The 26013-nt window shown below is 34.4% G+C and overlaps 6 protein-coding genes across 9 annotated transcripts; 3 read left to right on the top strand and 3 right to left on the bottom strand.

Moving 5' to 3' along the window:
* Positions 251–2969, top strand: LOC104702994 (B3 domain-containing protein REM-like 2). Its single transcript, XM_010418929.2, has 6 exons — positions 251–403; positions 511–573; positions 662–774; positions 1487–1819; positions 1970–2425; positions 2535–2969. The coding sequence occupies exons 1-6, from the start codon at positions 334–336 to the stop codon at positions 2790–2792; spliced, it is 1293 nt and encodes a 430-aa protein (XP_010417231.1). The 5' UTR covers positions 251–333; the 3' UTR covers positions 2793–2969.
* LOC104705021 lies at positions 6326–8786 on the bottom strand. Its single transcript, XM_010421014.1, has 5 exons — positions 7508–8786; positions 7207–7433; positions 7040–7148; positions 6826–6944; positions 6326–6721 (listed from the first exon to the last, which is right to left on the bottom strand). Exons 1-5 carry the CDS (start codon positions 8784–8786, stop codon positions 6326–6328), a joined length of 2130 nt encoding a protein of 709 aa, XP_010419316.1.
* LOC104702993 (B3 domain-containing protein REM12-like) lies at positions 13412–15570 on the top strand. The gene is made up of 5 exons (XM_010418928.2): positions 13412–13533; positions 13753–13859; positions 14241–14612; positions 14692–14997; positions 15067–15570. Exons 1-5 carry the CDS (start codon positions 13491–13493, stop codon positions 15394–15396), a joined length of 1158 nt encoding a protein of 385 aa, XP_010417230.1. The 5' UTR covers positions 13412–13490; the 3' UTR covers positions 15397–15570.
* LOC104702992 (defensin-like protein 87) lies at positions 16676–17402 on the bottom strand. 2 transcript variants are annotated; one of them, XM_019227943.1, is made up of 3 exons: positions 17346–17402; positions 17097–17176; positions 16676–16908 (listed from the first exon to the last, which is right to left on the bottom strand). In XM_019227943.1, the coding sequence occupies exons 2-3, from the start codon at positions 17161–17163 to the stop codon at positions 16739–16741; spliced, it is 237 nt and encodes a 78-aa protein (XP_019083488.1). In that variant the 5' UTR covers positions 17164–17176; positions 17346–17402; the 3' UTR covers positions 16676–16738. The 2 variants fall into 2 exon arrangements, with proteins under 2 accessions (XP_019083488.1, XP_019083489.1); XM_019227944.1 differs by lacking the exon at positions 17346–17402 and having other exon boundaries at positions 17097–17201.
* Positions 19037–20020, top strand: LOC104702991 (pathogenesis-related protein R major form-like). The gene is made up of 2 exons (XM_010418927.2): positions 19037–19530; positions 19656–20020. The coding sequence occupies exons 1-2, from the start codon at positions 19076–19078 to the stop codon at positions 19897–19899; spliced, it is 699 nt and encodes a 232-aa protein (XP_010417229.1). The 5' UTR covers positions 19037–19075; the 3' UTR covers positions 19900–20020.
* LOC104702990 (B3 domain-containing protein REM-like 1) lies at positions 20946–25360 on the bottom strand. Of its 3 annotated transcripts, none has more exons than XM_010418924.2 (10): positions 25231–25360; positions 24898–25004; positions 24050–24187; positions 23514–23963; positions 22844–23423; positions 22621–22704; positions 22398–22519; positions 21848–22060; positions 21337–21762; positions 20946–21249 (listed from the first exon to the last, which is right to left on the bottom strand). In XM_010418924.2, the coding sequence occupies exons 1-10, from the start codon at positions 25316–25318 to the stop codon at positions 21010–21012; spliced, it is 2448 nt and encodes an 815-aa protein (XP_010417226.1). In that variant the 5' UTR covers positions 25319–25360; the 3' UTR covers positions 20946–21009. The 3 variants fall into 3 exon arrangements, with proteins under 3 accessions (XP_010417226.1, XP_010417225.1, XP_010417227.1); XM_010418923.2 differs by lacking the exons at positions 24898–25004; positions 25231–25360 and adding exons at positions 24329–24435; positions 24662–24814; XM_010418925.2 differs by lacking the exons at positions 24898–25004; positions 25231–25360 and adding exons at positions 24329–24435; positions 24662–24814 and having other exon boundaries at positions 21355–21762.

Raw genomic sequence — 26013 nt, 5'->3', positions numbered from 1 at the left:
AAAAAAAAAAAAAAAAAAAAAAACCATGTTGAAAATAATCAAATCTATTATGCTAAATACTTAAAAAAATTTCAGCAGCTCATCCATTAAATTAAATATATTGACATCTTTCTTAGCTCTATATTTAGTCTATGCGCCCAGGTGTCAATTTTCTCTAAATGCAAAGCTCTTTAAAGGTAACACAAGATTTTTATCTTATCTTTTCATTAGGGTTTTATTTTACTTCTTGTTGGGTTTAAAAGTCATTCAGACAACCACAAATTTCATTTCCATCTTCTTCGCCCCGACCAGATTTTTACAACAAAATATTTTTTTTCTTCTCCACAGGCAAAGATGCTTCGTGTAAGCGCTTGCGACGTCCGACAACTACCCAGCCCCACAAACAGTGATCATAATAAGACTGGTAAGTTTTGTTTTTAATCTACGGAACATAATCATCAGATCTGAACTGAAATAGCCTTGTGTGCATGGATCTGTATGACGAGAGAATTTTTTACATGTTATACACAGTTAACACCTCGAAGAAGCATCAGCGTCCGACAGAGGAAGGTGGTGATGTTCAGGAAAACGCAGGTACGTAACATAACATCCTCAGTCCCGTTCTATCGTTGTACCCGAGGCGCGCGGGTTTTTATTAACATGTCGGATTTTAATGTCACAGTGCTTGTGAGAGCGAAAAGAGGGAGGAAGACGAAATCGATACCCGAAGAAAGTTGGGACAACTCCTCTTTTTTTGCCTTTGTCACGGCTTCCAATTTGGAAGCAGATGCTCTGGTGCGCTTGCCTTTGTCACGTTTTCTTAAATTGTTATTGCCCGAATGTGCTTAATTAAGTCACTCACATGAACTGATGATGTTTTCTTGAACTGACTAACAACTTCCACATATAAGATGAACTGATGTTTCTTGAATTGTTCATTTAAGTTCCATTTTGATTGTTGTTTTGTTAGTGGCCAGTTTGGTTTATAAGGTGAAAGCTTGTTGATATAAAATCAAAAGTTAACCTCAATACAGTTTTGGTTTCCAATTTATTTTAACTTCAATTTTGGTTTGCTTTGGTGTTTCTTACTTGCATTTTATTTCGACCTTGTTTTGTCTTATATGGTGATAGCAACCAATTACAAAGCTAGAAATAGGGGTTATTAAAAGCCTTGCAACTAAGGTTAGTTGAGTATATTCAGATATTTGAAAGTATTAAGAGAACTAGGTTTTGAAATCCATGCTACGATTAGGTTTGTCTCATATGTTATAGAAGACACTTATAGCTATTACAATAATATTTGTTATATATTGGTTGGTAACAAATTAAAAATATACATCTATATACAAACTATCACAAGGATGTTATTCTCTAAAACTTTCAAAGATCACTTGTATTTTCTTGTATTTAATTCCCAAAAACAAAGTTTTTTTCCGAAGCTTTGTGTGATGAGGAAAGGTTGAAAATGTTTAAACCCTTTTTTGTTTGTTTGTTTGTTTGTTTGCAGTATCTTCCACAAGATTTCACAAGCTCTAGTGGTCTACCAAAATTTTTTTGCAAGGTTGTTTTAACTGATGGTAGGGGTAACTCATGGGAACTGGAACTGAGGTACGACAAATCCTCTAATAGCTTTTACATGAGCAGAGGTTGGAGACATTTCTGTGATGAACTGGGCAAAAAGGTAGGAAGTGTGTTTACCTTCGAACTAATGAAAGAGTGGGGAACGCCTTTTCTCAGCTTCTCCCCTTCCAAAGCTACTCTCTGTTATGAAACTTCAGAAAACCTGGACCATTTTGTGACATTAAATCTCTCATATGACAGTCTCAAAAACTGCAGATTGGTGAGTTCATTCATTCATCTTCCATATTGGCATGTTGGCATCTTCCATATTGGCATGTTGGCATCTTCCATTTCATTCATCTTTCCATATATATATATATATATATATATATATATATATATATATATATATATATTTATTTATTTTCAGTATCTTCCATCGGGAAACATGAGAAGAAATGGCTTGGACGAATCAAGGCTGGTAACACTACTGGGAAAAGATGGTACAAGGACGATCGCAAATCTTGTACGGGAAACCTCAGGAAGAAACTTTGGGAGACTGAGTTTGGGGAAAGCTTGGAGGGAATTTGCTCTAGCAAATAATTTGGAGGTTGGTGAAAACTTTACACTGGAGTGCATCTGGGAAAATGCAACTCCTATCCTCAGGTTGTCCGATACAAAGCCTAGAAGATACATAAAAAGGGGACCCAAACCGAAATTTTCAGGATTTTGCAAGAAAGTGTCTGCTTCCAGTGCAGCTAAGGATGGAAAAGAACGTGAGAAAGGCAAGAACATAGAGGAGCCGATCAATGAAGCATCACTAATCGAAAACCACCTACTAGTGATATTACCACTTCTTCATGAAGATGTCAAAGCATATACGCTGGTACGTAAGCTTACAAAAACATTACCCTTGTTTTGTATATAGGTGAGATTTGCTTTTACTTGAATTATAATAAGTAACAAGTTGTGGTGATTGTTCAAATATTTTGCAGTTTCTTCCAAGTCAATTCATGAAAGCTAATGGCATCGACATACTTTTCGGAAAGATACTTTTGTTGGGTAGAAAAGAATCTGAGTGGTGTGGATGTCTATTGTCAAGAGATGGAAACGTATCTGTAGGATATGGTTGGAGAAACTTCTGTGAAGCTAATGGAGTGAAGATAGGAGACTCGTTCTCTTTAGAATTCAAGCACAACGTTGACAATATCCCGGTACTTCAATTTCGTCCCAAACTCCGATCCGGGGAATAAACATAAATGTTTAAGTATGTTAAACTCAGAAAGCCATTTATTTTCGTTTGTGAAGCTAAAGAAACTGGCTAATAAATAAGCATTATCATGTCTACTTCATTCAAAGGAGTATATGTTATTTAATCAAAGATGTGTTTTCTTTCTATTTTGTGTCACAAACTTTATATTAATTATAGTTGGTTGATATATATATATATTCTCCTATCTTGATTTTATTCTAAAATTTAAGAATACATTATTTATATGTTAATACGGGTTTCTGTGTAAATTCAAACAATTGTTCTCTGAATTATATTATTTTAAAGATTACACTCAACTTTATACTGTTTTTTAAGAAAATTTGATTTGAAATTTGTAGTAATACCCTTATTTGTTTATCTAAACGTATTTTAAATAATGTTATTAGGGCACAAGATAGTCTAGTTTGGGGTGGTAGTGCGGATGGAGGTTTTTCAGTTAGGTCTACATATACGCTACTAATCCGGAAAGAATCACCAAAAAAGACCGCGTGTGGAGAGTGGTGACACCGGGAGAGTCAGGTTGTTTCTTTGGTTGGTTGGGCAACGAACGCTGAACGTTTTAGATACCACTTCTGTGATACAAACATTTTTTTTTTTTTGTAAATTTATTTATGATGGGCCTCATCCCTAAACGGACCTAAGGCGTGTAAAACAAATTGTTACAGTTACAAAATGGAAAACAAATTCCGGTGAACAGAAATAGATTTAGCAACGAATGATAGTTTCTGGTCGATGATGGTTGCTATGGCCAGTGGCGGATACAAAAGTCATTTTTGTATGGGACACAACCTTAACGAATTAATATTTTTGTTAACTTGAATATATATACTACACAACTTAGCATTTTTACCTGGGACACAACCATAAGAAACTGAATTTTTTTTGTGGATTTTAATAGATATACCTAGAGATGTCAAACGGGCCAATACTCGCGGGTATAGCCCTATAAGAAGCATAGCGGAGCGGCTATGGGCTTAGTCATTGAAGCCCAAATTTTTGCGGGCATAGCGGACAAACCCGTTTGGTCGGCGGGTTCAAGCGGTCATGCCCGTCGCGGATTGCGGGTCTGCGGATTACCTGATGAAACATTCTGCATCTTCCGTTCTTTGTCTTCGTCTTCTATTCTTCTTCTTTTTCCGTTCTTCGTCTTCGTCTCCCACAGCCACAAATTTACATCGGGTGATTAGAGATTGGCCATAAAAATCAGTTGTAAATCATCTTACCATGCCTTATCAATTTCTAAAACTAACAAGGCAATTAGAGATTTACAACTGATTTTTATGGTCAGATGATTTCTAATTGTACTAGCAAGAGTTATAGAAATTGTGAACTTAAGTCTCAGACTCAGTGGTGTTTATTTCATCTGTCAGGTTCTTGAGATATTGAGTCATGTTAACAAGAGAGTGAAGCATCAGATTGGTACGACTAAGAACATTCACATGATTTAGTTTTATAGTGACTGTGGCTGTAATTTATCATGCTTTCAGTAGTAGAGACTAGTTTTATCCAGCTACGGTTTATTTATCAAGCTCAAAGATCAGTTTAGTGCTGCTTCTCAATATGTGTTTGGTTCTTATGCTCAGTCTCTGACATTTGGTCAAATTCGTCTTCTTGGGATCACTTAGAGAAGCAGAAGTCGAGAGGCTGAATGAGCAAGCTTGGTTCGAGCTTATGGAGATTCACTTAGTAAGTTGCTTCTGCTGTTTTTCATTGTAATGTATATATTTTTAGTGCTAGTGTTTGCTCTCTGATCCTTAGTATATCGGAGGACACTTGTACTTGTGATATTATGTATCTGATGATGAGTTTTCTGTTATAGGTATATGATCCTGGTGACAACAACTGTTGCTATTTTTGTGAAGTATGTTTTTTATGTCACTGGTATGGTCATGGATGGTCAATGGGAGAAGAAACCAGTTTATACTTTTTATCTGGAGCTTATTTGTGAGCTGCTTCACTTGTCAATGTACATCTGCTTCTTCTTTGTCATATTTATGTAAGTTTTTCCATCCAATTATATTATTCTCATATCGTTTGAGTTATATTGTGACAAGAATCTATAATGCACAATGAAACATCTTGAAGATGCTTAGACAGACTTGGTAGAAGACTCTTTGTTCTTGGACTTACTAATATTCTTATTGTCTGTTTAGGAACTATGGTGTGCCTCTGCACTTGTTACGGGAGCTCTACGAAACCTTAAGAACTTCCACTTGTTGTACCTCCTGAGAATGCCACATCTACAGCTACAGGCCAACGCGGAGTACAACAAGGTTCCCAACAAGGTAAACCAAACCCTGCGAACACATCTAGAAGCTTTAAAAGTTAAGAAAAACATTTAGTAATTATTAGTAAATACCAATTAGATATTAGAAGATTTAGTCGTTTACAGTTTGTATAAAAGCTGAAAATCCTAAATAGTTTAGCATAATTAGAAAAGATTGACCTAAGAATATCCACATATATGATTTCACGAGAGTCTCGTGATATACGACTCCAGTCCTCAAAGTCCTAGAGCTCTAAATTGTGAATCGTAATGGTAAGCTATATATTGATTTAAACTTGTTCTTTTTTTTGTCTACTTAATAAAACCTCTATCCTTTACACTTTTGTGATCTGAGATTCAAGTCTTTAACTGTTTGATTAACAGTTGTTTTTTTTTAAAGGACTCACATGACTCTTATGATGTGAGATCAATAGACTTAGAGTCTCAAAGAGTAATTGATGCTGCAAACGCTGAAAAAGAACAACATATGTTTGATGGAGTAGAGCCATCTAATTCTCGTAAGAGAGCACCAATTCATATTGATGACGACGATGTTGAACAGGAGAAAGGAAAGACAACATCAACACAACCGAAGAAGAGAAAGCAGAATAAGTTTGATGGAGATCGATCCTCTAAATCTGGTAAAAGAGCTGCAATTGATATTGATGATGATGATGATCTACATGATAATGTCGTAGGAGATAAAGGAAAAGGGAAAGCAACATCAACAAAACCGACAAAGAGAAAGCAATATGCAAATTGTTGGGAGCATTTTACAGTGGTTAAGAAGACTATTAATGGAAAACTTCAAGACAGAGCCGAATGCAATCACTGCAAGAGGGATTATGCCTACAATTCACACATGAACGGTACACATTCTTACAATCGTAGGTTTGGCTTAGTAATGCTGATAATAGTAAGGTGATCAGTGTTCTAAAACGCGCTAGGCGCTCTCTAGGCGATAGATTAACGCCTAGCGCCTAGCTGTATACGCGGGTGTTTAGGCGGAGCTTAGGCGGATATTTATATATACTATATAAATATATATATTATATACATTATAAAATAACTATCAGTAAATAAATAAATAAAATCAAATGAAATGCCAAACAGAAAAAATATTTCACTTCTACAACTGGATTTAAGACAAATCCAAGTAAAAAAAACTAATAAAAACCAATTTCAAAGAAATATAAAATTAAACAGTAAAGAAAGAAAGAAGAAGTGCAAAATTAACCATCAATTTCTTATACTCCGTATATATCTTGAACTTCATCTCCATCTGATTCGAAGTCAATATCAACATGTTCTTCATCTTCATCATCAGAAATGACAACTTCATCATCCAATTCTCTAACATCACCCACATTACCCGCCATTGATGTCTCTCTAGCTCCCTCTCCAGCTCTCTTTCCAGCTCTCTCGCCACTGCCAAGTCCTAAATCCACATCCAAGTCCTCTTCTCCATTTTCACCCTCAATAATCCATTCTTGAGCATAAATAGCGTGATCAGCAACTAATATATCAATATTCTTCTCCTTTTGTACCTTTTTTCTTTTGTTCATAATTCTAGTATTGAACTGGACAAAAACAAGATTATTCAAGCGACTTGTATCAAGCCGATTCCGCTTCTTTGTGTGTATCTACATATATCAAACAAAACCATCAAGATTAAAATATTAAACTAAAATTTAGTTTAAACGTCAAAGCACTTTAGAATCAGATGAATTAAATGATAAATTTGTACCCCTTCAAATGAGCTCCAACTCCTTTCACATCCCGATGAACTAGTCGTTAAAGACAATATCCTCTTAGCCATTCTTTGTAAGTTAGGAACTGAAGTTCCATAAGTACTCCACCATTCAACTGGAAAAACAAGCCACAAATATATTGATAAATTTCAAATAATATGTGAAAGCAGACAAGTATAGTGAAAAAAATCAAAAGTAAAGGAAGAAAACCTGGATCATAATCATCTTTGTTATCTTCACAACCTTTGATGGCCCATAGTGTCCCAAAGTTATCTTCTTTCTTTTTGTACTTAGTAATTTCAGCATTGATGACATTGCACTGTGTAGTAAGGTCATCCGGGAAAAAATCATCCACACACTTGAGAAAACTAGAGTACATTATCCTTTAATGGGATGGTTGAATCCTTGTAGAAGTAGTAAGGATTCAAAAAATAAGCACTCAAATGCAGAGGATTGTCATGCCGACCCTTTATCCTTTGGTCAATGATATTCATGATTGGTTGTATGTTTTTTTCAACATTGTTCAACCCACCACGCACCTCAACTTTTGCTTGTGTTAACTCCCCATGCAAGTAACCCATCGTCGGCTTCTTGTCCCCATCAACTAGTCGAAGTATTCTGACCAAGGGTCCAAAAACCTTCAAACACATTTTCACTCCATTCCAAAAAATTGCGTACTTCTCACTGTTTTATAGGCTTCTACTCCTTTAGGATGCTTTGCCCATTTACACCTTTTCCAATCAGTACTAATAAACATGGCTTCTAACTTATCTTGTTTATCCATTAAACTTTGTAGTGTTAAGAAGCATGACGCAAATCTAGTGACTCTCGGTCTCACAATATCTTTATTTTGTGTGAATTTCCTCATCATTGCCAAAGTCTTATGGTGAGCATAAACAAAGATGGTGAAACCTTTAGCTCTGTCAATGACCGTCTTAAAGTTGTGGAGTTTCCCAATGCTCTCTAGCATTAAGTTCACTGTATGAGCAGCACATGATGTCCAAAAAATGCTTGGTAATTTCTCTTTTAAGATCTTAGCTGCAGCCATATTGTTTGGTGCGTTGTCGGTTACCACTTGAACCACATTCTCTACCCCAACATCCTCAATGCATCCTTTAACAAACTCGAAAATAAATTGACCTGTATGAGCATCCTCGGAACACTCCCTAGAAGAGCGAAACATAGTTCCTCCTCTACAATTGATGCACAAATTCATAATACTTCTTCTTTTTCTATCAGACCAAGCATCAGTCATTCCTGAACAACCATTCTCCTTCCACTCTTCTTCTTGGGTCTTTAACAAACCTTTCACTCTACCAACTTCTTCTTTCAATAAAGGCTCACGTAAGAGGTATTGACTTGGTGGTGTAACTCCTGGACCAAATTGTCCTGCAGCTTCAAGCATCAACTTAAACTCATCAATTCCTGTAGAATTAAAAGAGACACCAGCTACATAAACCCATCTTGCAACATATTGATGAACTTTATGAAGTCTATCTTTCCAAAGCGCATCACTTATATTTTGTTGCTTTGTTGGAATGGAAGAAAGTCGTGGGTTAATATCTGATGCAAACTTGTCCATTGGACCAAGTGTTCGTGGCTTCTTTTTTGTTCCCATCTCTCCAAGTTCAACATCCTCTTCCCCATCATCACATATTTTTACAGAATTTCTCAAGTCAACATCTGACATCATTTTGTTTTTTCTTTTCTTCTTTGCTTCATCAATAGCAGTTTTACACTTTTCTTGATCCTCTTTTGATGATAATGGACAAGCAGAAACATTTCCTTGAATCTTTGCAATGTGCTCTTTCATCCTATATGCCCCACCTGAAAATTCTTTCCCGCATAACTTACACTTCACCTTATCAGGATTTTTAGGATTACACAACATCCCATATTCCCAAGCAACATCTTTTGAATTTCTTCTTAAAGCTGATGTTTCTGCAGATTCAGCCATAGCAGCAGAATGATAATCCCCTGCAATTTTTATTACAAAAAACAAATTCAACTAAAAAACTAATAATTAAATAATCAAATCATGACAACACACTTCACAAGGCATAGCCACGAATAATAAAACAAAGGTACAAAAACAAAGACATCAACAAAGTAAATCAGAGACACAATAAAACTGAAAGTTAAGCTATTAAACTATTACTTATTAGTTTAGTAATATTAAATTAGAAAGAAAGAATTATACCACAAAGACTACGATACACGAAAGTGAAACAGCTCACCTTGGGAAGAAAGCAATCAGAATAGAGAGAGAGACAAACCAAATATGGAATAACAGAGATATGAAAACAAAGAGTTATGAAAACGAGAGGTATAGCCACAGAGATATTGATAATAGATTTTGGGATTGTATTCATTAAGTATTACGAAACTAGGGTTTTGCCCACTTAAGAAAACGTACGAACTTCTCGGCGGTGGTCGTATACGCGGTCTATGCGGTGCCCAGGCGCCCGCTTTATAAGAAAACGCATAATAAGCCGAATATGATGTATTCGAGATGTTAGTACACCGAGTAGAGAATAGGCGGCTCCTAAACGTACGAGGCGCCCGCGTTTTAGAACACTGAAGGTGATGCTCAACTCTGAAGCGAAGTTACAAGCTAGAAAGATAGATCATATGGTTTTTCACGAAGTGGTAGCTAAGTGTATCATTCAGCATGATCTCCCATTTGCCTATGTTGAATATGAGATAGTTAGATCAGTTTGGAAGTATTTGAATGCAGATGTGAAGTTTATAAACCGGAACACAGCTGCAACAAACGTTTACAAGTTCTATGAGAATGAGGCAGAGAATTTAAAGAGAGAATTAGCTTCACTTCTGATTTGTGGACTGAAATCACTCATGAGGGCTACATGTGTCTAAGAGCACATTATGTTGACATGAACTGGAAATTAAACAGCAAGATAAATGCTTTCTATGCTTTTCCGCCTCCACATTCAGGTATGCACATAGCAATGGAGATTCTAGAGAAGTGGAAGGATTGGGGAATTGAGAAAAAAGTATTTTCCATCACATTAGACAATGCTACTAACAATGACACAACACAAGATATTCTGAAATCTCAGCTTATGTTGCGGAATGATTTGTTGTGTGGAGGAAACTATTTTCATGTGCGATGCGCAGCACATATTCTCAACATCATCGTTCAGATTGGCCTGAAAGATATAGATGATACATTGGAAAAGATCATAGAGAGTATCAAATATGTTCAAGCTTATGAAAAACATGAGATATTGTTTGAAAAATGTGTTGAAGCGGTTGGTCTACAGTTGAAAGCGGGCTTGATTATGGATGTGAAAACTAGATGGAATTCAACATACAAGATGCTTGATAGGGCTCTCAAGTATCGAGCTGCCTTTGGTAATCTCAAAGTCATTGATGGGAGAAACTACAAGTTTCACTCTACAGAAGCTGAATGACACCGATTGAAGCAAATTTGTGAGTTTTTGGAGTCTTTTGATGAAATCACTAATCTGATCTCAGGTTCAACATATCCAACTTCAAACTTGTATTTCATGCAAGTTTGGAAGATCAACAATTGGTTGATATCGAATTCACAGAATCAAGATGAAGTCACCAGAAGTATGATTGTTCCAATGCGAGAAAGGTTTGATAAGTATTGAGAAGAGGTTAGTGATGTCTTTGCAATGACAATAATGTTTGATCCAAGGTTGAAGCTAACACTGATCAATTATTGTTTTGAAAAGAACGACAAGGGTTCTGCTCAGATAAAGATTAAACATTTGCGTGGTAAGCTTGCTACTCTTTTTGAATCTTATGAGAATAAGTCCATTTTCACATCATCTTCTACAGAGACACGTGAGACTAATCATCAAACTGATGAGAATGAAGGAAAAAAGGGAGTTTTAGCAACTATGATGTAAGTATTCAAATTCTCACTCTCTTAGGCTATGAAAACTTTTACTAGGCTATGAAAACTAATTCTCCGTTTCGATTTGAAACTTTAATTACGTAGACTTTTTGTGGTTTATGACTAATTCTCAGTTTTTGTGGTTTATGACTTTTACGTAAACTAATTCTCAATTTTTTTGGTTTATGTAGGCTATGATGTGGTTTGAAAAATAATGTCTTGTAAATTTCTTTTGTTTGGATACTAAAATTAGTTTTATACATTTGCAGGATTTTATTAACTTCCGCAAACAAACTGTTGTTACTAGTGGAAAGTCTTCTTTAGAAATGTATCTAGATGATCTGCCGATAGACATGATAGAGTATGAGAGTTTGGATATTTTAAAATATTGGAAAGATAACTCTCAACGGTATGGAGAAATGGCGTCAATGGCTTGTGACCTCCTTAGTATACCAATCACAACAGTAGCATCTGAATCTTCTTTTAGTATTGGAACTCGAGTTTTGAACAAGTACAGAAGCCGTCTTCTCCCAAAAAATGTTCAAGCACTAATATGCTGCCGCAATTGGTTAAAACGTTTTGAAGCATATGAAAATGGTAAGCAAACAATTTTCACAATTTGGTATTGATTGTGTAACTTTTAAGTGGTATATATTTACCTTGACCTTCTTCTATTACTTTGCCATATGTAGAGGAGGATGAAGAATTTGATGAAGATGAGACATTACCTTCTTTCCAGTCAATTGTTGATGATGAAGCTTGATTTGGTTGAAGAGACATCTTCACCTTGAGATTTCTGTTTTCAGTTTCCCATTTCAGTTTAATACTTTGGTTTAATTTTTCAGTTTAAGTACTTCCTTGATTTCAATTCCAGTTTAAACATCAATCTCTATTTCTTCTTTATCATTGATCTGCACTACATATTCTACATGTGACATCTCTGGTTCGTAATTATTGGATTTCAATCTCTACGTAATCGAACTGGTAAACCAGAGAGTTATTTTATAATATTTTTCTTTTCATAAGAGAGCATTTATGTATTAACTATGGTTTCATTACAAGAGAAGTAAGAACAAAAAAAAACAGAAAGTAACAGCTTCTTTCAAAAATCGAATTTAGTCTTCGTTTCAGTTACTTCTTTGCTAATGAGGTCACACGAAGATGGCTTCAATCTCTGAAACTTTCTACGACAGTTCTAACGGCGGCGATCCAAACAAGAAACGGAAGAACTCCACAAGAACCCACGACTCGTTAGTAGAGATGTCAAAGCCCGCAGGCATGCCCGTTAGTCCGCAAAGCTAGGCGGAGCGGACATAGGCAGTGATACGTCGCCTGTCGCCCATGGCGGACTTGTCCGCGGCGGATCACTGAAAATACAGAACCGTCACGGTAAGTCCGTTCGGGTGTGGACATGCTCGTTTGACATCTCTAGTAGTAATGTATATGGTAGATTCGTAAATGGATATACATTAGTGTATTATAGCAAAAAAAAACAACTATTTTCTATAGCTAAAAGTTTATCTTTTTACTTTTATACATTGTTTTTACTTATGAAAAGAATTAAATATATATTATTTGTTAAATTTAATTTTATTTTAATAACTGTGAACTCATTTACAACTATTTTCTTTAAATAAAAGTGTATCTATTTACATTTTTTTTTCAACCAAACAATAAATTAAAATGAAATTCCTCGATTAGTTGTCCAAGCTGGAGGGAAGGGGTTTACAAAAGAAACTTCAGAGATAAGAGAACACGAAGCACGGACAAGACAATCTGCCTTCGTATTTGACGCATGTGGGATCCAAGAGATATATAATAATGGGAAGGACTCCAGCGAGTTAAACTCATCAAGTAGGTTGGAGAAGGACGACCAATCTTCAGGGACTTTGAGTAACTCCGTAGAATCAGTCTCGAAATGTTGACAAGTGATCCATGCAGCACATATCTGCTCCATGACCCAAAACAACGCTTCTAACTCGGCATGTATAAGACTTCAATGTTTAGCTTTTACAAAATTTATTATTATTATATTTAAAAATATTATTTTCCTGTAATATACCATTTATTATATCTGTACTAATATCTGTATTATACTACCATTTATTTTTCTAACCAATTAAAACACATAATAAATTTTAGATACAATAAAATTATGGAAATATAAAATTATATTATCTTCAATTTACATACGTATTTAACTAATCAAGTAAATATACACACCATCTATATATAACCAATTGAAATACATAAAATTTTAAAATACTATAAAATTTTGGAAATTCTTAGATAATACTCCATAGGTCCCATCATATAAGTTTTTCTACTTAAAAACACAACATTTAAGAATTACATTAATTATCTATATGTTCTGTCTTTTGGAATTGAAAGCATAAGTTGTATTTAATTAGAAATAATTTAACTAACTAGAAAGATTACTATAGACATAAAACTATATCTTTTAGTTTTTCTACTTAAAAGACATAAAATATCAAATTAAAATTAAATAAAGCATATAAACTTGATAAAATCTAATAGAATAAAAAAAATAAAATGTAATGTTCCGACCGCTACTTCTTAGTAGGCTTTCAGTCCATTTTTTTTAATGGACTTTACGTCCTTTCATTAGGTCCGAGTCCATTTATATCTGATGGTCGGTTTGGTATATCCAAAAGGTTTTAATATATATAAAAAAAGGTAATTGTTTTGAGAAATTCCGGAGCTTTCTATGAACAGCGCTTGGGTCACCACCGATCAAACCTAGAAGGAGTAGATATGATGATTGAGGAGGCTTCAGATCATCAGGACAACAACATCGGTAAGAATCAAATCATATTTATTATTCAAAAACTCTGTGGATGTAATTTTGCCTCATTCAAACTATATCTTAATTCAATTGAAATCTGCAAAAATTTGAAGCAATTTTAAAACATTAGTGTGATCAAAATTACTTGCTTTGGTAAGATTTGTTTCAAGAACAGCTACATATTGAAAATTAAAGCATCAAGGTTTAACATTTTGGGTGTTTATGATACAGAGTTTCAAAGAAAGAAGAAAGTGAAGCAGAACAATCCTGAAACAGAAGCAGATTGCTCTTGTTTTGTTGCCCATGTCACAGCTGCAAGTCTAGAAAGAGATGCACTGGTTTGTTTTTTTTATTAACTGAACTATTATTGCATACTCATGTTGTTGTTTCTAGATGTGGGCATTTTGGTTTTGGTTTGTCATGAAAGTAGACAAAGTGTTCTTTTATCAGGATGGTCTAATAAAGAGATGTCTGAATGACCCCTTTTAGTCTAAGTGATATGCAATTCAGTCTTGAGACTGTTAGCTGGGCATTTCTGTTTGGTTTAGGAAAAACTTGTGGCAGTATATTCTAAAGTTAGCTCCAAATCTTGTCAAAATATTTTTTAAATTCAGTTTTTTGGAAGTTGTTTTTTTCAGGTTAGTCATGAAAACTAAACACAGCTTTGGTGTCATGAAGAAATGCTGAAAAATGTTTGAAACTCTTTGTCTGTTTTGCAGTATCTTCCACAAGATTTTACAAGCTCTAATGATCTTAAAAGAAAATGCTGCAAGATTTTTTTAAAAGATGGAGAGGAAAGATCATGGGCGATGGATCTGAGGCTCAACAAATTAACTGATACTTGTTACATAAGCCGAGGTTGGAAACATTTCTGTGACGAAAACGGCAAAAATGCAGGAAGCTTTTTCACGTTCAAGCTATTGGAAAACGGGGAAACGCCTTTGCTCAGTGTTTGGCCTACAAAATCTGAGAATGATAGAACACAAGGAGACAGTAACAGTAGTCAAAGTTGTGAAGATTCGACTCCACCAAACCATAACAGATTTGTGACTTTAACACTTACAAATGACAGCCTTAAAAGCAGTAGACTGGTGAGTTCATGAAACAACTGATAGTTTTATTGCAGAACAAAATGTTATTTATATCAATTGTCCACTCAATATTTTCCAGTACCTTCCATTGCCATTTGTGAGGGAAAATGGCATGAACAACCCAAGGATGGTAACTTTGTTGGGAAAAGATGGTATAAGGTGGGCGGCAAACCTTCTACGGGAAAACTCAGGAAGAATGAGTTTGGGAAAAGGCATGAAAGATTTCTCTAGAGCAAACGGATTGAAGATAGGTGAATCCTTCACACTGGAGTTAATATGGGAAAATGCAACTCCTGTACTCAATTTGTTCTGTAAGGAAGTAAAAATCCAGAACCGATTTGTGACACTAACAGTTACACATGACAGCCTTAACAACAATAGACTGGTGAGTTTCAATCAACTCGTGTTTTAGAAGGTTAGTTAGTTATATTACTTGTCTTCTTATTGGTTATAGAATCTTTTCCAGGGCCTTCCATTGTCATTCATGAGAGAAAATGATATGAACAAACCAGGGAAAATAACTTTATTGGGAAACGATGGTACAAAGTGGATTGCAAATCTTCTACAAGAAAGCAGAGGGAGAATGAGTTTAGGAAAGGGCTGGAAAGAGTTTGCAAAAGCAAACGGCTTAGAGGTTGGTGTATCTTTCACGTTGGAGTCGATTTGGGAAGATACAACTCCTATGCTCGGTTTGTTCAGTATAGAGTCCACAAGTGATAAGAGGCAGCAAAGAGAGTGTTGTTCAACTGCTAGCGAGAATAGCTCTATTTCAACAAAACCTTAGCAATGGAAACAAAACTAAGAAATACAAGAACAACATAGAGGAGAGGTGTAAGTCATCTTCACTAAATTCAAAACTGATATGTGACATTAGCACTTGTACCTGATGTCAAAGTTTGTACATTGGTAAGGTAATAAACAGTTCTTGTTTCAAAGGTGGGTTAGTTTCTATCTTGAATTCTAATCAGTAACTAGTGGTATTGTTTTTCTTGAAATCTTGACAGTATCTTCCAAGTCAATTCATGAGAGCTTATGGCATTGAATATCTTGGGAAAACTCTATTGTTTAAATAGAAAATGAAATGATGTATATGCATAATGTAATTGGCGAAACTTTTGCGTATAATGGCGTAAAGAGTTTATTCATTTTAGGATTCATTTATTAAGAATAAGACAACTCTGATATTTATGTAAGTTAGAAGCATGTAAACTGCAACAAGTCTTATTCTAAAACCAATGTTTTTGTTTGTCCAGCTTCCTCTGTTTCTGATTTAGATTTGTAAGTTAAGATGTAAATATTCAAAGAGGTTTCAAAGAGAAGACTTAAGACACGAATGGTTTGTTGATTTCAGTACCGTATCGGATCAAGCATAAATGAAGGTGACAGTACTCCTCTCAGTGCTAAGCGAAGGCGAAGCTATTTTTGGGTAACTTGAGTTATCTCTTTATGTTTTTTTATAAATTTTTTCAAAGGCAAAACTGAGCTTATTATGAAGTTCTTAAATTATTTTAAGGCGCAAGCTTGACTTTGAAACACAAAAACGCAGCCCCTTAAAGAGAAATCCATCGTGAATAGAGTAGTCATCTGTGATTCTTTATTTCATGAATACACTAGCAAAAAAACGAAAATGATCTGTTTTAACAACTCAGAAAAAGTGGCAAAACCTGGTATATGGTCATATGAACAATTGATTGTAGCGAATGTCGAATGAGTCAGCTTTAGAGCATTAATTAACAACGCGGTTTCTTTTTCCCAATTGATGTATGATAGTGAAGGTAAACTACTGAGGAAACACAATCCAAGAAGCATGCCTTGATGATACCTTAGATTTGTTTGAATGTGCGAGTATGTGTTGTTGTATTCTTCCATGTAGAAGTACACAACTATTGTTCATATGATGCAGCTCTAGTTTATTTTTAGGTTGGATTGGATGATCTTAAAGGTTTAATTTGGATATTCTTTTATTGCTTTCTGTTGTATAATTATTAGGTTGTGAGAAATAATGGTATCATAGAATTAGGATGAGATCATAATTTTTTTGTCTACACATACTTTTATTCATGCTGAAGCGAATATATATTGTTTGAGTTGAATAGAGATAGAGTACATATTAAATTACGAATCAGTTAGTTATTAGGAGGACTGGAGAAGGGAAGATCCCAGCAGCAACAATACAAATCACCTAAGAATTTTGTACAAACACCTCCTCTCTGGGTACCCAAGGCTGCACATCTTTCATCGCATGCCTTTTGGCCTTTACACATCCCCGCAATACGACATGTAGCCTGAAGTTGACCTATTTGGATCATAAACATTAACAACATGTTTAATACAAGATAATTAAAAAATAATTTTCAAGATGTTTATTGTAAAGAGAAACACAACTTCTTATTTAACTCCACTCCATTAAAACATATTTTTCTTGGTGTTTGAGAAACACATTTTTGGTGATTACACAATATAACAAAGAAATAAGTAAGTTACCTGCAACCATGGGCGTAAGGATCAGGGCAACGACCATTAAAAGAAATAAATTTTTCTTGGTTGTCATTTGTCGGAATAGTCTTCAAAAAAACAAAAAAAAAGATGTAAAGAAACGTAAGGTTCAAAATGAAGAAAGTCTTGTACTAGAGACATATATATATACATGGAATAACGAAACTGCAAAAATATGTGTTGGAATGCCCAAAAATATATGTTAATAGAATAACAAAACTAGAACACATGATTAACCTTTCTTTTTACTATCTTTTTGTTACTCACGAAGAACTTATTCAGGTTGTCTTGAGTGGGTATCTTAGTATCTATATATACATATACATATATATATATTTATTTTAAATTATGAAATGAAAATTGTGTAATGAGTTTTCCATAATATAACTTTTACTGGTCAACAGATTTAAGTATTAATCATATTTCCAATTCAGATTGGGTTTACATATATTTTTTTTTTAAAAACAAGTTCTTAGTAAAATATAATTAATTCATATTGGAAATACAGATTTAATAAAATATAATTAATTCATATTTCCAATAGCTTATTAATTACTTTATACTAAAATATAAATTTTTATCAAATCTTTTTGTATATCAGGAATGAAAATACTGTATAGCGATTGAACAGAATCGGGTAAATTTAATTTAATAATTTTATTTTTATTTAAACATAGAATTAATTTAATATATCAATAAGTAATAGAATAAAAGTGTTCAAAACAGTCACGACGGTTCAAGACTTCCCAAATAGGAGCCATACAATTTTTAATGAATCACTTGAGTCCATATTGTTTGTGATATCAATCACAAGAAAAAATAATGAATTATAATGGACTTTCCAAATTAAATTTTGAATCAAAATTATGTGAAGTAAATGTTGTTAAGATACGATAAAAAAAGGTTAAGGCCCATAAAAAAAGTTAATAAAAAAAGTCGGGACGCCTATTATTTTAATAAAAATTAATAAAAAATGGTCCAAACATATTTTCTAAGATAATTTTAATATGTTTGGCATCCTCAAAGTTGGTAGACTTGTCAAACAAATTCAAGGTGATGGACTGATGGTAAAGTTGGATTTCTATACATAATGAAGCTTCAACAGAAATAATAGAAAATGACGAACACACGCGAGTCCACACACACACATATCAAGTTTTTGTTACTTTCTTCTAATTATTTCCTGAAGATGACAATTCTTTGTTGCTTAGTATCTTAGAAAAATCAATTCAAAAATTATAACATCTCAGATAATTAACGATGTCTTCAAAATATTAAATCATGAAAATTTTCCACCATATAAAGAGTATGAGTATTACATTGGCTAGAACTATAGATTTTTAATCTATTCCGATATTGTGCTTGCGTCCTCCTTACTCCGATCCTTACCAAAAGTTTAGTACGACTTTTAGCTTCAACCGTGTGGCCATCATCTCATTCTTACATTAATTCTATGCAATTCTCTGTTTTAGTTGTCATCGTTTTGTGCATTCCGTACTCACATAGTCACATTGAGTTGATTTTGATATGGTCGGCATCCTCAAAGTCGGTAGACTTGTCAAACAAATCCAAGTAATGGACTGATGGTAAAGTTGGATTCATCGTTCATGTACATACATAATGAAGCTTCAATAGAAATAATAGAATAATCTACACACGCGCGAAGTCCACACATACACACATATCAAGTTTTTGTTACTTTCTAATTATTTCCTGAATATGACAATTCTTTGTTGCTTAGTATCTTAGAAAAATCAATTCAAAAAAGTAAATTATGTTAGAAAAACACTGAACTAGCTAGACCAACTTATTAACGATGGCTTCCAAAGTATTAAATCATGGAAATTTTCCACCATACAATCGTTATCTATTGAATCACAATATTATTAACCCTTGGTTGACATTTCTATATAAATAACAGATGACCACATCTAGCAAAGAACAAGCCCCATAGAGTACTTAAAAAAATGGCTTATCATAAAACCATCCCCATAGTATTTTTCGTTGCATTTGTTACCATTATATACTTTGTGATCTCAGCAGAAGCAGCTACGTTCACAGTGAAGAACAATTGCCCCTATGTTGTTTGGGCCGCCACATCTGCTCCAGAAAAACCTGGCGGTGGGAAGCAACTCAACCAAGGCGAAACATGGATCGTTTCTTATGATCCAGGTACCGTCCGAGCTCGGATTTGGGGTCGCACCAATTGCAAGTTCGATAACTCTGGAAGAGGTGGATGCCAGACTGGAGACTGTAATGGTCTCCTTGAGTGCAATTCTTATGGACGAGCACCAAATACTTTAGCAGAATTTTCTCTCAAACAATATGCAGACCAAGATTTCATCGATATATCGGTGATCGATGGATTTAATATCCCAATGGAGTTTAGTTCTGCATCTGGACAATGTAGTCGTGTTATCAGGTAAAACAAATTTTAAATTTGACATAGCAATGACTAACCATGTAATTAAGTATATTTTTTTTTTGTGTGAATCATTTTTTTTATACATATATATATATATATATATATATATATCCATTGGACAGGTGTACCGGAGATATTATAGCGCAATGTCCTGACCAACTAAAAATGGATGGTGCTTGCAACGGACCGTGTCCGATGTTGAAGACGGAGGAACATTGTTGCAACTCCGGTCCTTGTGGACCAACCCCACTCTCTATGTTCTTCAAGCAACGTTGTCCAGACGCCTATAGTTACCCTAAAGATGATCCTACAAGTCTATTCACTTGCATCACGGGAACCAACTACAATGTCATTTTCTGTCCATGAATGAAAACGATTATCAATGCATGCATATATGTATAGGAGAAAACAAAACCAGATAATAATCGATATGGTGATAAATAAGTAACTGCTCTGAATAAGATCGATTGATGTTTCATCTGGCTTATCAATAGTTGAAAATTTTCAGTTCTTACAGATAAAATCTCGCGTTTTGGATAATTTAAACATCATCAGTACATACATTTATATCGCCGGTGGTTTTCGAGCAAGTGAATTAAACATGGGTCTTGTTTTGTGACAAATCAAATCAAATAGGTGAATGAATAATATTTTCGTGTCTAATTTAAATAATTACATACGTCCATGTCTGACATGCACACATCTATTATACGTGCTTATATTTTCTTGGGGTGTAACTAAAGCAAATTTGGGTTGGGTTTATAAGGCTTACTTTTCTCTGAGCTTATTTCACCATCACCATGATCTTCTCAGCTACAATTCAACATGATCTAACTGTCCTACTTCATTAAATGTAACTACGTATGACTTTTATAAGCCACCATGTGGCCATATATCGCATTTGAATCTTCTACTGACTTATCTTCTATTTTTGTCGTCTCTCCATGCATTTACAATACAATCCATGGATTTAACTTGAAATACAAAGATTATTAGGAATGCTGCCTTATCTTCTGTCGGTTCCATTTTTTCTTCTTCTTTCATGTTGACAGAAGAACAAGGAACTGTTGCATTGGGAGATTAAAAAAAAAAGTCATTTCTGTCTCCTATGTTGTGAATGTGTTTTTTTTTTTTTCAAACATTCAAACCTAACTGTTAGGTTTTGTGGGAAAATATTACTTCTCGGTATCTTTAGAACACTCTCCTTCATGCATTGTATAATTGGACAAATTGAGCTTAGGAGTTATGTTATTCCAGATTGACTTCAACGTAAAACATTTGAACGGATAACATAATTAATTAGAGGACAAAACATTTTATGAGATTGTGATGTGCAAGTATTAATGTCACTACATGGGTCAATACATGTTACACATCCAACCAAGCCATAATTCAGATAAAATGGACAAATATAATGTAACTACCCTTATAAGCTACGATATATACTACATTTATATATAGGGTCTCTTTTACTCCCTAGATGGAGTAGAAGTTAAATACATGGTTTGTATCTTCTTTGGGAATGAATTCCAAAATAAAAGAATCTCCTAACATCACACCATTCGCCTCACAAAAACCTTTCCAACCGTTTCCCAAAACGACAGTTCCATCTCTCGGCAGTAAATATGCAAACCACTTCATACCGCCTCTGCCCAACAAAGTTATCTGTCCAGGTTTGTTGATGCCATTAATTCTCATGAATTTACTTGGAAGATGCTGCGAGATATATCAACAAACACATCTCATTACCAATTGAAGTTTAAAACAGAACCCTCGAAAGCAAGAGTTGTTCGACAAGCTTACCAAAGTACCATCTCTTACATCTTCAGGTGTAAGTGTTAACGTCAGGAATCGATTTTGGATATCTGAAGATGAATTTTGTATACTAGGACAATACGTTCTTTTCTCCAACTCCCGTGAGTTTCTCTCTTCTCTGTTTGTTAAATGAGACTCTTTTGGAAATTCACTTTGTCCTCTAACACTGCTAGACTCTATATAGAGCAAACTGAGCACATGAGATGCGTTTAGCCCAATTGACTCGAACGTGATGGAATCGCCCGTCTTTAAGCCATTTTCTTTAGCAAAATTTTTCCAGCCTTTACCCAAACTCATTCTTCCTCTTCTTTCCAGTAGAAGACTTACGAGCCACTTTGCACCATTTTTACCTAACAAAGTTATCTCTCCAGGCTTATTCATGTTATTCTCTGTCATGAAATCCAGTGGAAGACGCTAGAAAAGATATGAAAAAAAATAATAAAATATGAGACCCTTTCGATATGTGACAAAAAGAACAATATTTGATTGGTTAACATACCAGTCTACCATGTCGGAGACTGTCGGGTGTTATTGTTAATGTAAGGAATCGGTTTTGGCTTGGTGAAATTGAAGCTATACATCTGAGATGATTTTCCTCTCTTCCACATGAGCTGCTCTCCACCATGTTGTTTTTGTCTTTGCTGTTTTCACCTTCACTGATCTTTTTTTCCACGCTAGGCCCTATGGGAAGAGACTCTTTCGCTGCTAGCCGCTATAGGATGATAACATTGCCAACGTGAAAGATCATTTTGGTTAGGTTCATGAATCAGTAAGAAAAGAGTTATAAACCAAATGGAGCCAAACAAAATCAAAAAACAAGGTTTTGCTTCAGCAAACAACCAAATTGAAGTAAACAGACAAAGCTCATATACTTAAACAAGATGTTACAATCAACAAAAACCAGATTCAAGTTTCGTTGATTTGATTTTTTACTTCAACAGAACTTGACTCAACTGTACGAACACCAAAACAGCTAATGAATATGCAAAAACTTTTGCATGAGATTTCAGTTAATGCAGAAGTAAAATAAACTGAGATTTGTAACACACCAGTTCATTTGTGTGTAGATTCGAAGTTGTTGTGACATGGGCTCCAAAACGAGTGTGGTCTGATGAACAATTTTCCTCTGTTTCTGGATCGTTCTTCCTTACTCTCTTCTTACTTTGACGCTCTGTATCAGAAACACCCCACATGTTAAAACCACATGTGAAACAATTTCACCAAAGCAAGTAATGATGGTACTAAAATCAAATAGAAGAGAACTGAATATACCAAAATTGTCATGATCATCACCATCATATGATGAAAAGCCTGCTTCTTTTCTTAAATGCGGATGCATTTTCATTGAAATGTTACCTGTATCAGAAAAAGTCCTCAGATTGCATTAACAATCTTGTCTACATTAAATCATATCTAAATATTGATATCAAAGTTCAATTAGAACATATTTCCAGATTTAACTCCAGTTCATAGGATAAATATTCATCGAACTTACCGATTCTGTCATGATCATTGTTGCTGCTTGGAGCCGGTACATCTCGAATACCAAAAAAATAGGGTCCCAAATCTGAGATCTGTAACATATTACCTCCTTCATTTCTATAAATGAAGACCTCGTTGGTTTGAAGATGAAGAGCACCCTGGCTAATTATACCAGACGGACGTGTTAATGCCATGAACTGGTTTTGGATTGCTGAAGATGATTCTCTACTTCCAGGAGGATACTTTTTGCTCTCTTCTCTATTGTTATCTGAGTTTCTAGCCTTGTTTCCACTATTAGGTTCTATTGGAAGAGACTCTTTAGAAAAATCACATTCCCCTCTACCACTGCTAGACTCTATACGAAGCAAATGGAGAATAGGAGTTGCGTTTTCCCATATTAACTCCAATGTGATGGAATCATCCGTCCTTAAACCATTTGCTTTAGCAAAATCTTTCCAGCCTTTTCCCAAACTCATTCTTCCTCTTTTTTCTAGTAGAAGACTTACTAACCACTTTGCACCATCTTTACCTAAAAGAGTTATCTCCCCGGGCTTGTCCATGTTATTCTCCGCCATGAATTGCAATGGAAGACGCTATAAAATATATAAACAAAAAAACATGTCTTTTCAGAAATACCTTTCTTGTAGGGATGAAATCGAACAGGAGTTGATTGTTGAACTTACTAGTCTACCATGTTTGAGACTGTCAGGTGTGATTGTTAATGTCAGTATGTGGTTTTGGCTTGGTGAAGTTGAATCTATGCATCTCATATGATTATTCTCTCTCTTCCACGAGCTGCTCTCATCTTTTTTGGTTTCAGGCACTGTGGGAAGAGGCTCTTTCTCACTTGCTTCTGAACACTTTTTGCCTACTCTTGTGTCAGTGATGTACTCTTCAGAACACAAACTGAGCACAGGAATTGTGTCTTCCCAACATAACCTGAGTGTAACAGATTCACCAGTCTTTAAGCCGTTTGCTTTAACAAAACTTTTCCAGCCATCTCCCAAAGTCATTCTTCCTCTGGTGTTTTCCAAGAGAAGATTCGCCAGCCACTTTGAACCATCTTTGCCCAACAAATATATCTTGCCCGGTGTGTTTATCCCATTCTCCCTCGTGAATTGCATTGGAAGACGCTATATAGATGATTTTGAACAAAACCAGTAAAAGAGTAATGGAGGAAAACTTAACAGGTAACAAGTGCTGTGATGATCTTACTTGCCAGTCTACAATGTCTGCCATCAACTGGTGCAAGTCTAAATTTTATGAAATTTTTATCACTTGACGAAATTATCTGTGGTGGACTCTTGCTACATTTCCTTATAAGACCACTTGAGCTAGTGAAATCTTGTGGAAGATACTGCAAACACCAGTTTCAAAAGTGTCATAGTTAAAAGCATTTCCTCCATGACACTAAGCTAAACAATTCAATGATAAAAATAGCCAACATGAAAGACCAAATCAGATCAAACTAAACCAAAATAAGATAGTACAAACGCACCAGTCTACCAGATTGCTGACTTGAAGCTGTGACATGGGCATTAAAATAAGAGCAGTCTGCTTCTGTCTCAGTATTGTTCTGCTTCACTTTCTTCTTTCTTTGAAACTCTAAAAACAGAAACACCCAAAAATGTTAAAAACCTCTCCAAATGCTTAAATTTGAAATAAATCAGAGCAAAGCATGTAATCTTGGTCTCAATCATATACGGTAATTGCTTTAAAATTTGCAGTTGGTCCTTATGTTACAGAGTTCAATCGAATTATCGTATTGGTCTCAGAGTTCAATTAAGACATTGTCATAGAAATATATTAAAAAACAAAACTGGATACTTACCGATGTTGTTGTTTTGATGATCAGAGACTTGGATCATCATATCTTTTTCTGGGTTGATTGGTGAGCCAAGGATGAGTGAATTCGCCATCTCTAATTTTTGAGACGATGAACAGAACAGTCATCAACAAAAAAAATTGAATTTTTATTTTTTCTTTTTTCNATTCAATGATAAAAATAGCCAACATGAAAGACCAAATCAGATCAAACTAAACCAAAATAAGATAGTACAAACGCACCAGTCTACCAGATTGCTGACTTGAAGCTGTGACATGGGCATTAAAATAAGAGCAGTCTGCTTCTGTCTCAGTATTGTTCTGCTTCACTTTCTTCTTTCTTTGAAACTCTAAAAACAGAAACACCCAAAAATGTTAAAAACCTCTCCAAATGCTTAAATTTGAAATAAATCAGAGCAAAGCATGTAATCTTGGTCTCAATCATATACGGTAATTGCTTTAAAATTTGCAGTTGGTCCTTATGTTACAGAGTTCAATCGAATTATCGTATTGGTCTCAGAGTTCAATTAAGACATTGTCATAGAAATATATTAAAAAACAAAACTGGATACTTACCGATGTTGTTGTTTTGATGATCAGAGACTTGGATCATCATATCTTTTTCTGGGTTGATTGGTGAGCCAAGGATGAGTGAATTCGCCATCTCTATTTTTTTTTTTTTTTTTGACGCACCAACAAAAGTCTTTTTTTTTTTTTTAATAATATATGAGGGTGTAGTTACCCCTTTTACCCCACTGCATCATCATGTACCAAACCAATAGAGAGAGTTGTAAATTGTATCTATATATAAATTCATGGAGACATTTATAAAATAAATTCTGAAGTTGACACTTGTTTACAGTCATACCACTGACATTAAATAATTAATTTAATAAATAAATTAATTCTACTTAGTTTTTGCAGATTAAAAATCTTTAAACATGTTGTTTGATCTGTTTAACATGGCGGGTATAGACTATAGAACCAACACTAAAACTATTAGTTTATTTCATATACTATAGATTTGTAGTCATAGTTTGGAAAATTAACTTATAAATTATTTAGTATATAAACTACAAAATATTACACATACTACAACACATTCTTAATATTCCAAAAAATAAAATAAAATTGTATACACATAAAAATATATACTAACATATCATATAGGTATAAACTTTTGTTTAATTATAGAAAATAAAACTAAGTGTTTTAAAATTTTATATTTTATCTAATAACAAATTTAATGTAATTAGGTTATAAACTATATAAAATTTAAGAAGAAGAAAAAACATTCTAAACAAAATAATAAATTACTTAGATAAAATTTAATTAATTGGAAATTTGAAAACTAAATAA

This window comes from Camelina sativa, chromosome 7 (genome assembly GCF_000633955.1).
Source record: "Camelina sativa cultivar DH55 chromosome 7, Cs, whole genome shotgun sequence".
In the NCBI taxonomy this organism is placed as follows: Eukaryota; Viridiplantae; Streptophyta; class Magnoliopsida; order Brassicales; family Brassicaceae; genus Camelina; species Camelina sativa.
Note: the sequence above shows the minus strand (reverse complement) of the source record. Positions and strands in the feature narration are given on the sequence as shown.

Excerpts from the sequence above, each read along its gene's own strand:
- LOC104702992 (XM_019227943.1), bottom strand. The coding sequence starts at position 17,163 with ATGACAACCAAGAAAAATTTATTTCTTTTAATGGTCGTTGCCCTGATC. Across the intron at positions 16,909-17,096 it reads CCTTACGCCCATGGTTGCAG|GTCAACTTCAGGCTACATGT; the intron begins GTAACTTACTTA and ends TGATCCAAATAG.
- LOC104705021 (XM_010421014.1), bottom strand. The coding sequence starts at position 8,786 with ATGGCTGAATCTGCAGAAACATCAGCTTTAAGAAGAAATTCAAAAGAT. Across the intron at positions 7,434-7,507 it reads AGCCTATAAAACAGTGAGAA|TTGATGGGGACAAGAAGCCG; the intron begins GTACGCAATTTT and ends TACTTCGACTAG. Across the intron at positions 6,945-7,039 it reads CAAAGATGATTATGATCCAG|TTGAATGGTGGAGTACTTAT; the intron begins GTTTTCTTCCTT and ends TTGTTTTTCCAG.
- LOC104702990 (XM_010418924.2), bottom strand. The coding sequence starts at position 25,318 with ATGGCGAATTCACTCATCCTTGGCTCACCAATCAACCCAGAAAAAGAT. Across the intron at positions 22,705-22,843 it reads CAATGATCATGACAGAATCG|GTAACATTTCAATGAAAATG; the intron begins GTAAGTTCGATG and ends TTTCTGATACAG. Across the intron at positions 22,061-22,397 it reads ATCTACACACAAATGAACTG|CGGCTAGCAGCGAAAGAGTC; the intron begins GTGTGTTACAAA and ends ATCATCCTATAG.
- LOC104702994 (XM_010418929.2), top strand. The coding sequence starts at position 334 with ATGCTTCGTGTAAGCGCTTGCGACGTCCGACAACTACCCAGCCCCACA. Across the intron at positions 404-510 it reads CAGTGATCATAATAAGACTG|TTAACACCTCGAAGAAGCAT; the intron begins GTAAGTTTTGTT and ends TGTTATACACAG. Across the intron at positions 775-1,486 it reads ATTTGGAAGCAGATGCTCTG|TATCTTCCACAAGATTTCAC; the intron begins GTGCGCTTGCCT and ends GTTTGTTTGCAG.
- LOC104702991 (XM_010418927.2), top strand. The coding sequence starts at position 19,076 with ATGGCTTATCATAAAACCATCCCCATAGTATTTTTCGTTGCATTTGTT. Across the intron at positions 19,531-19,655 it reads CAATGTAGTCGTGTTATCAG|GTGTACCGGAGATATTATAG; the intron begins GTAAAACAAATT and ends TCCATTGGACAG.
- LOC104702993 (XM_010418928.2), top strand. The coding sequence starts at position 13,491 with ATGATGATTGAGGAGGCTTCAGATCATCAGGACAACAACATCG. Across the intron at positions 13,534-13,752 it reads TCATCAGGACAACAACATCG|AGTTTCAAAGAAAGAAGAAA; the intron begins GTAAGAATCAAA and ends TTTATGATACAG. Across the intron at positions 14,613-14,691 it reads GCCTTAAAAGCAGTAGACTG|TACCTTCCATTGCCATTTGT; the intron begins GTGAGTTCATGA and ends AATATTTTCCAG.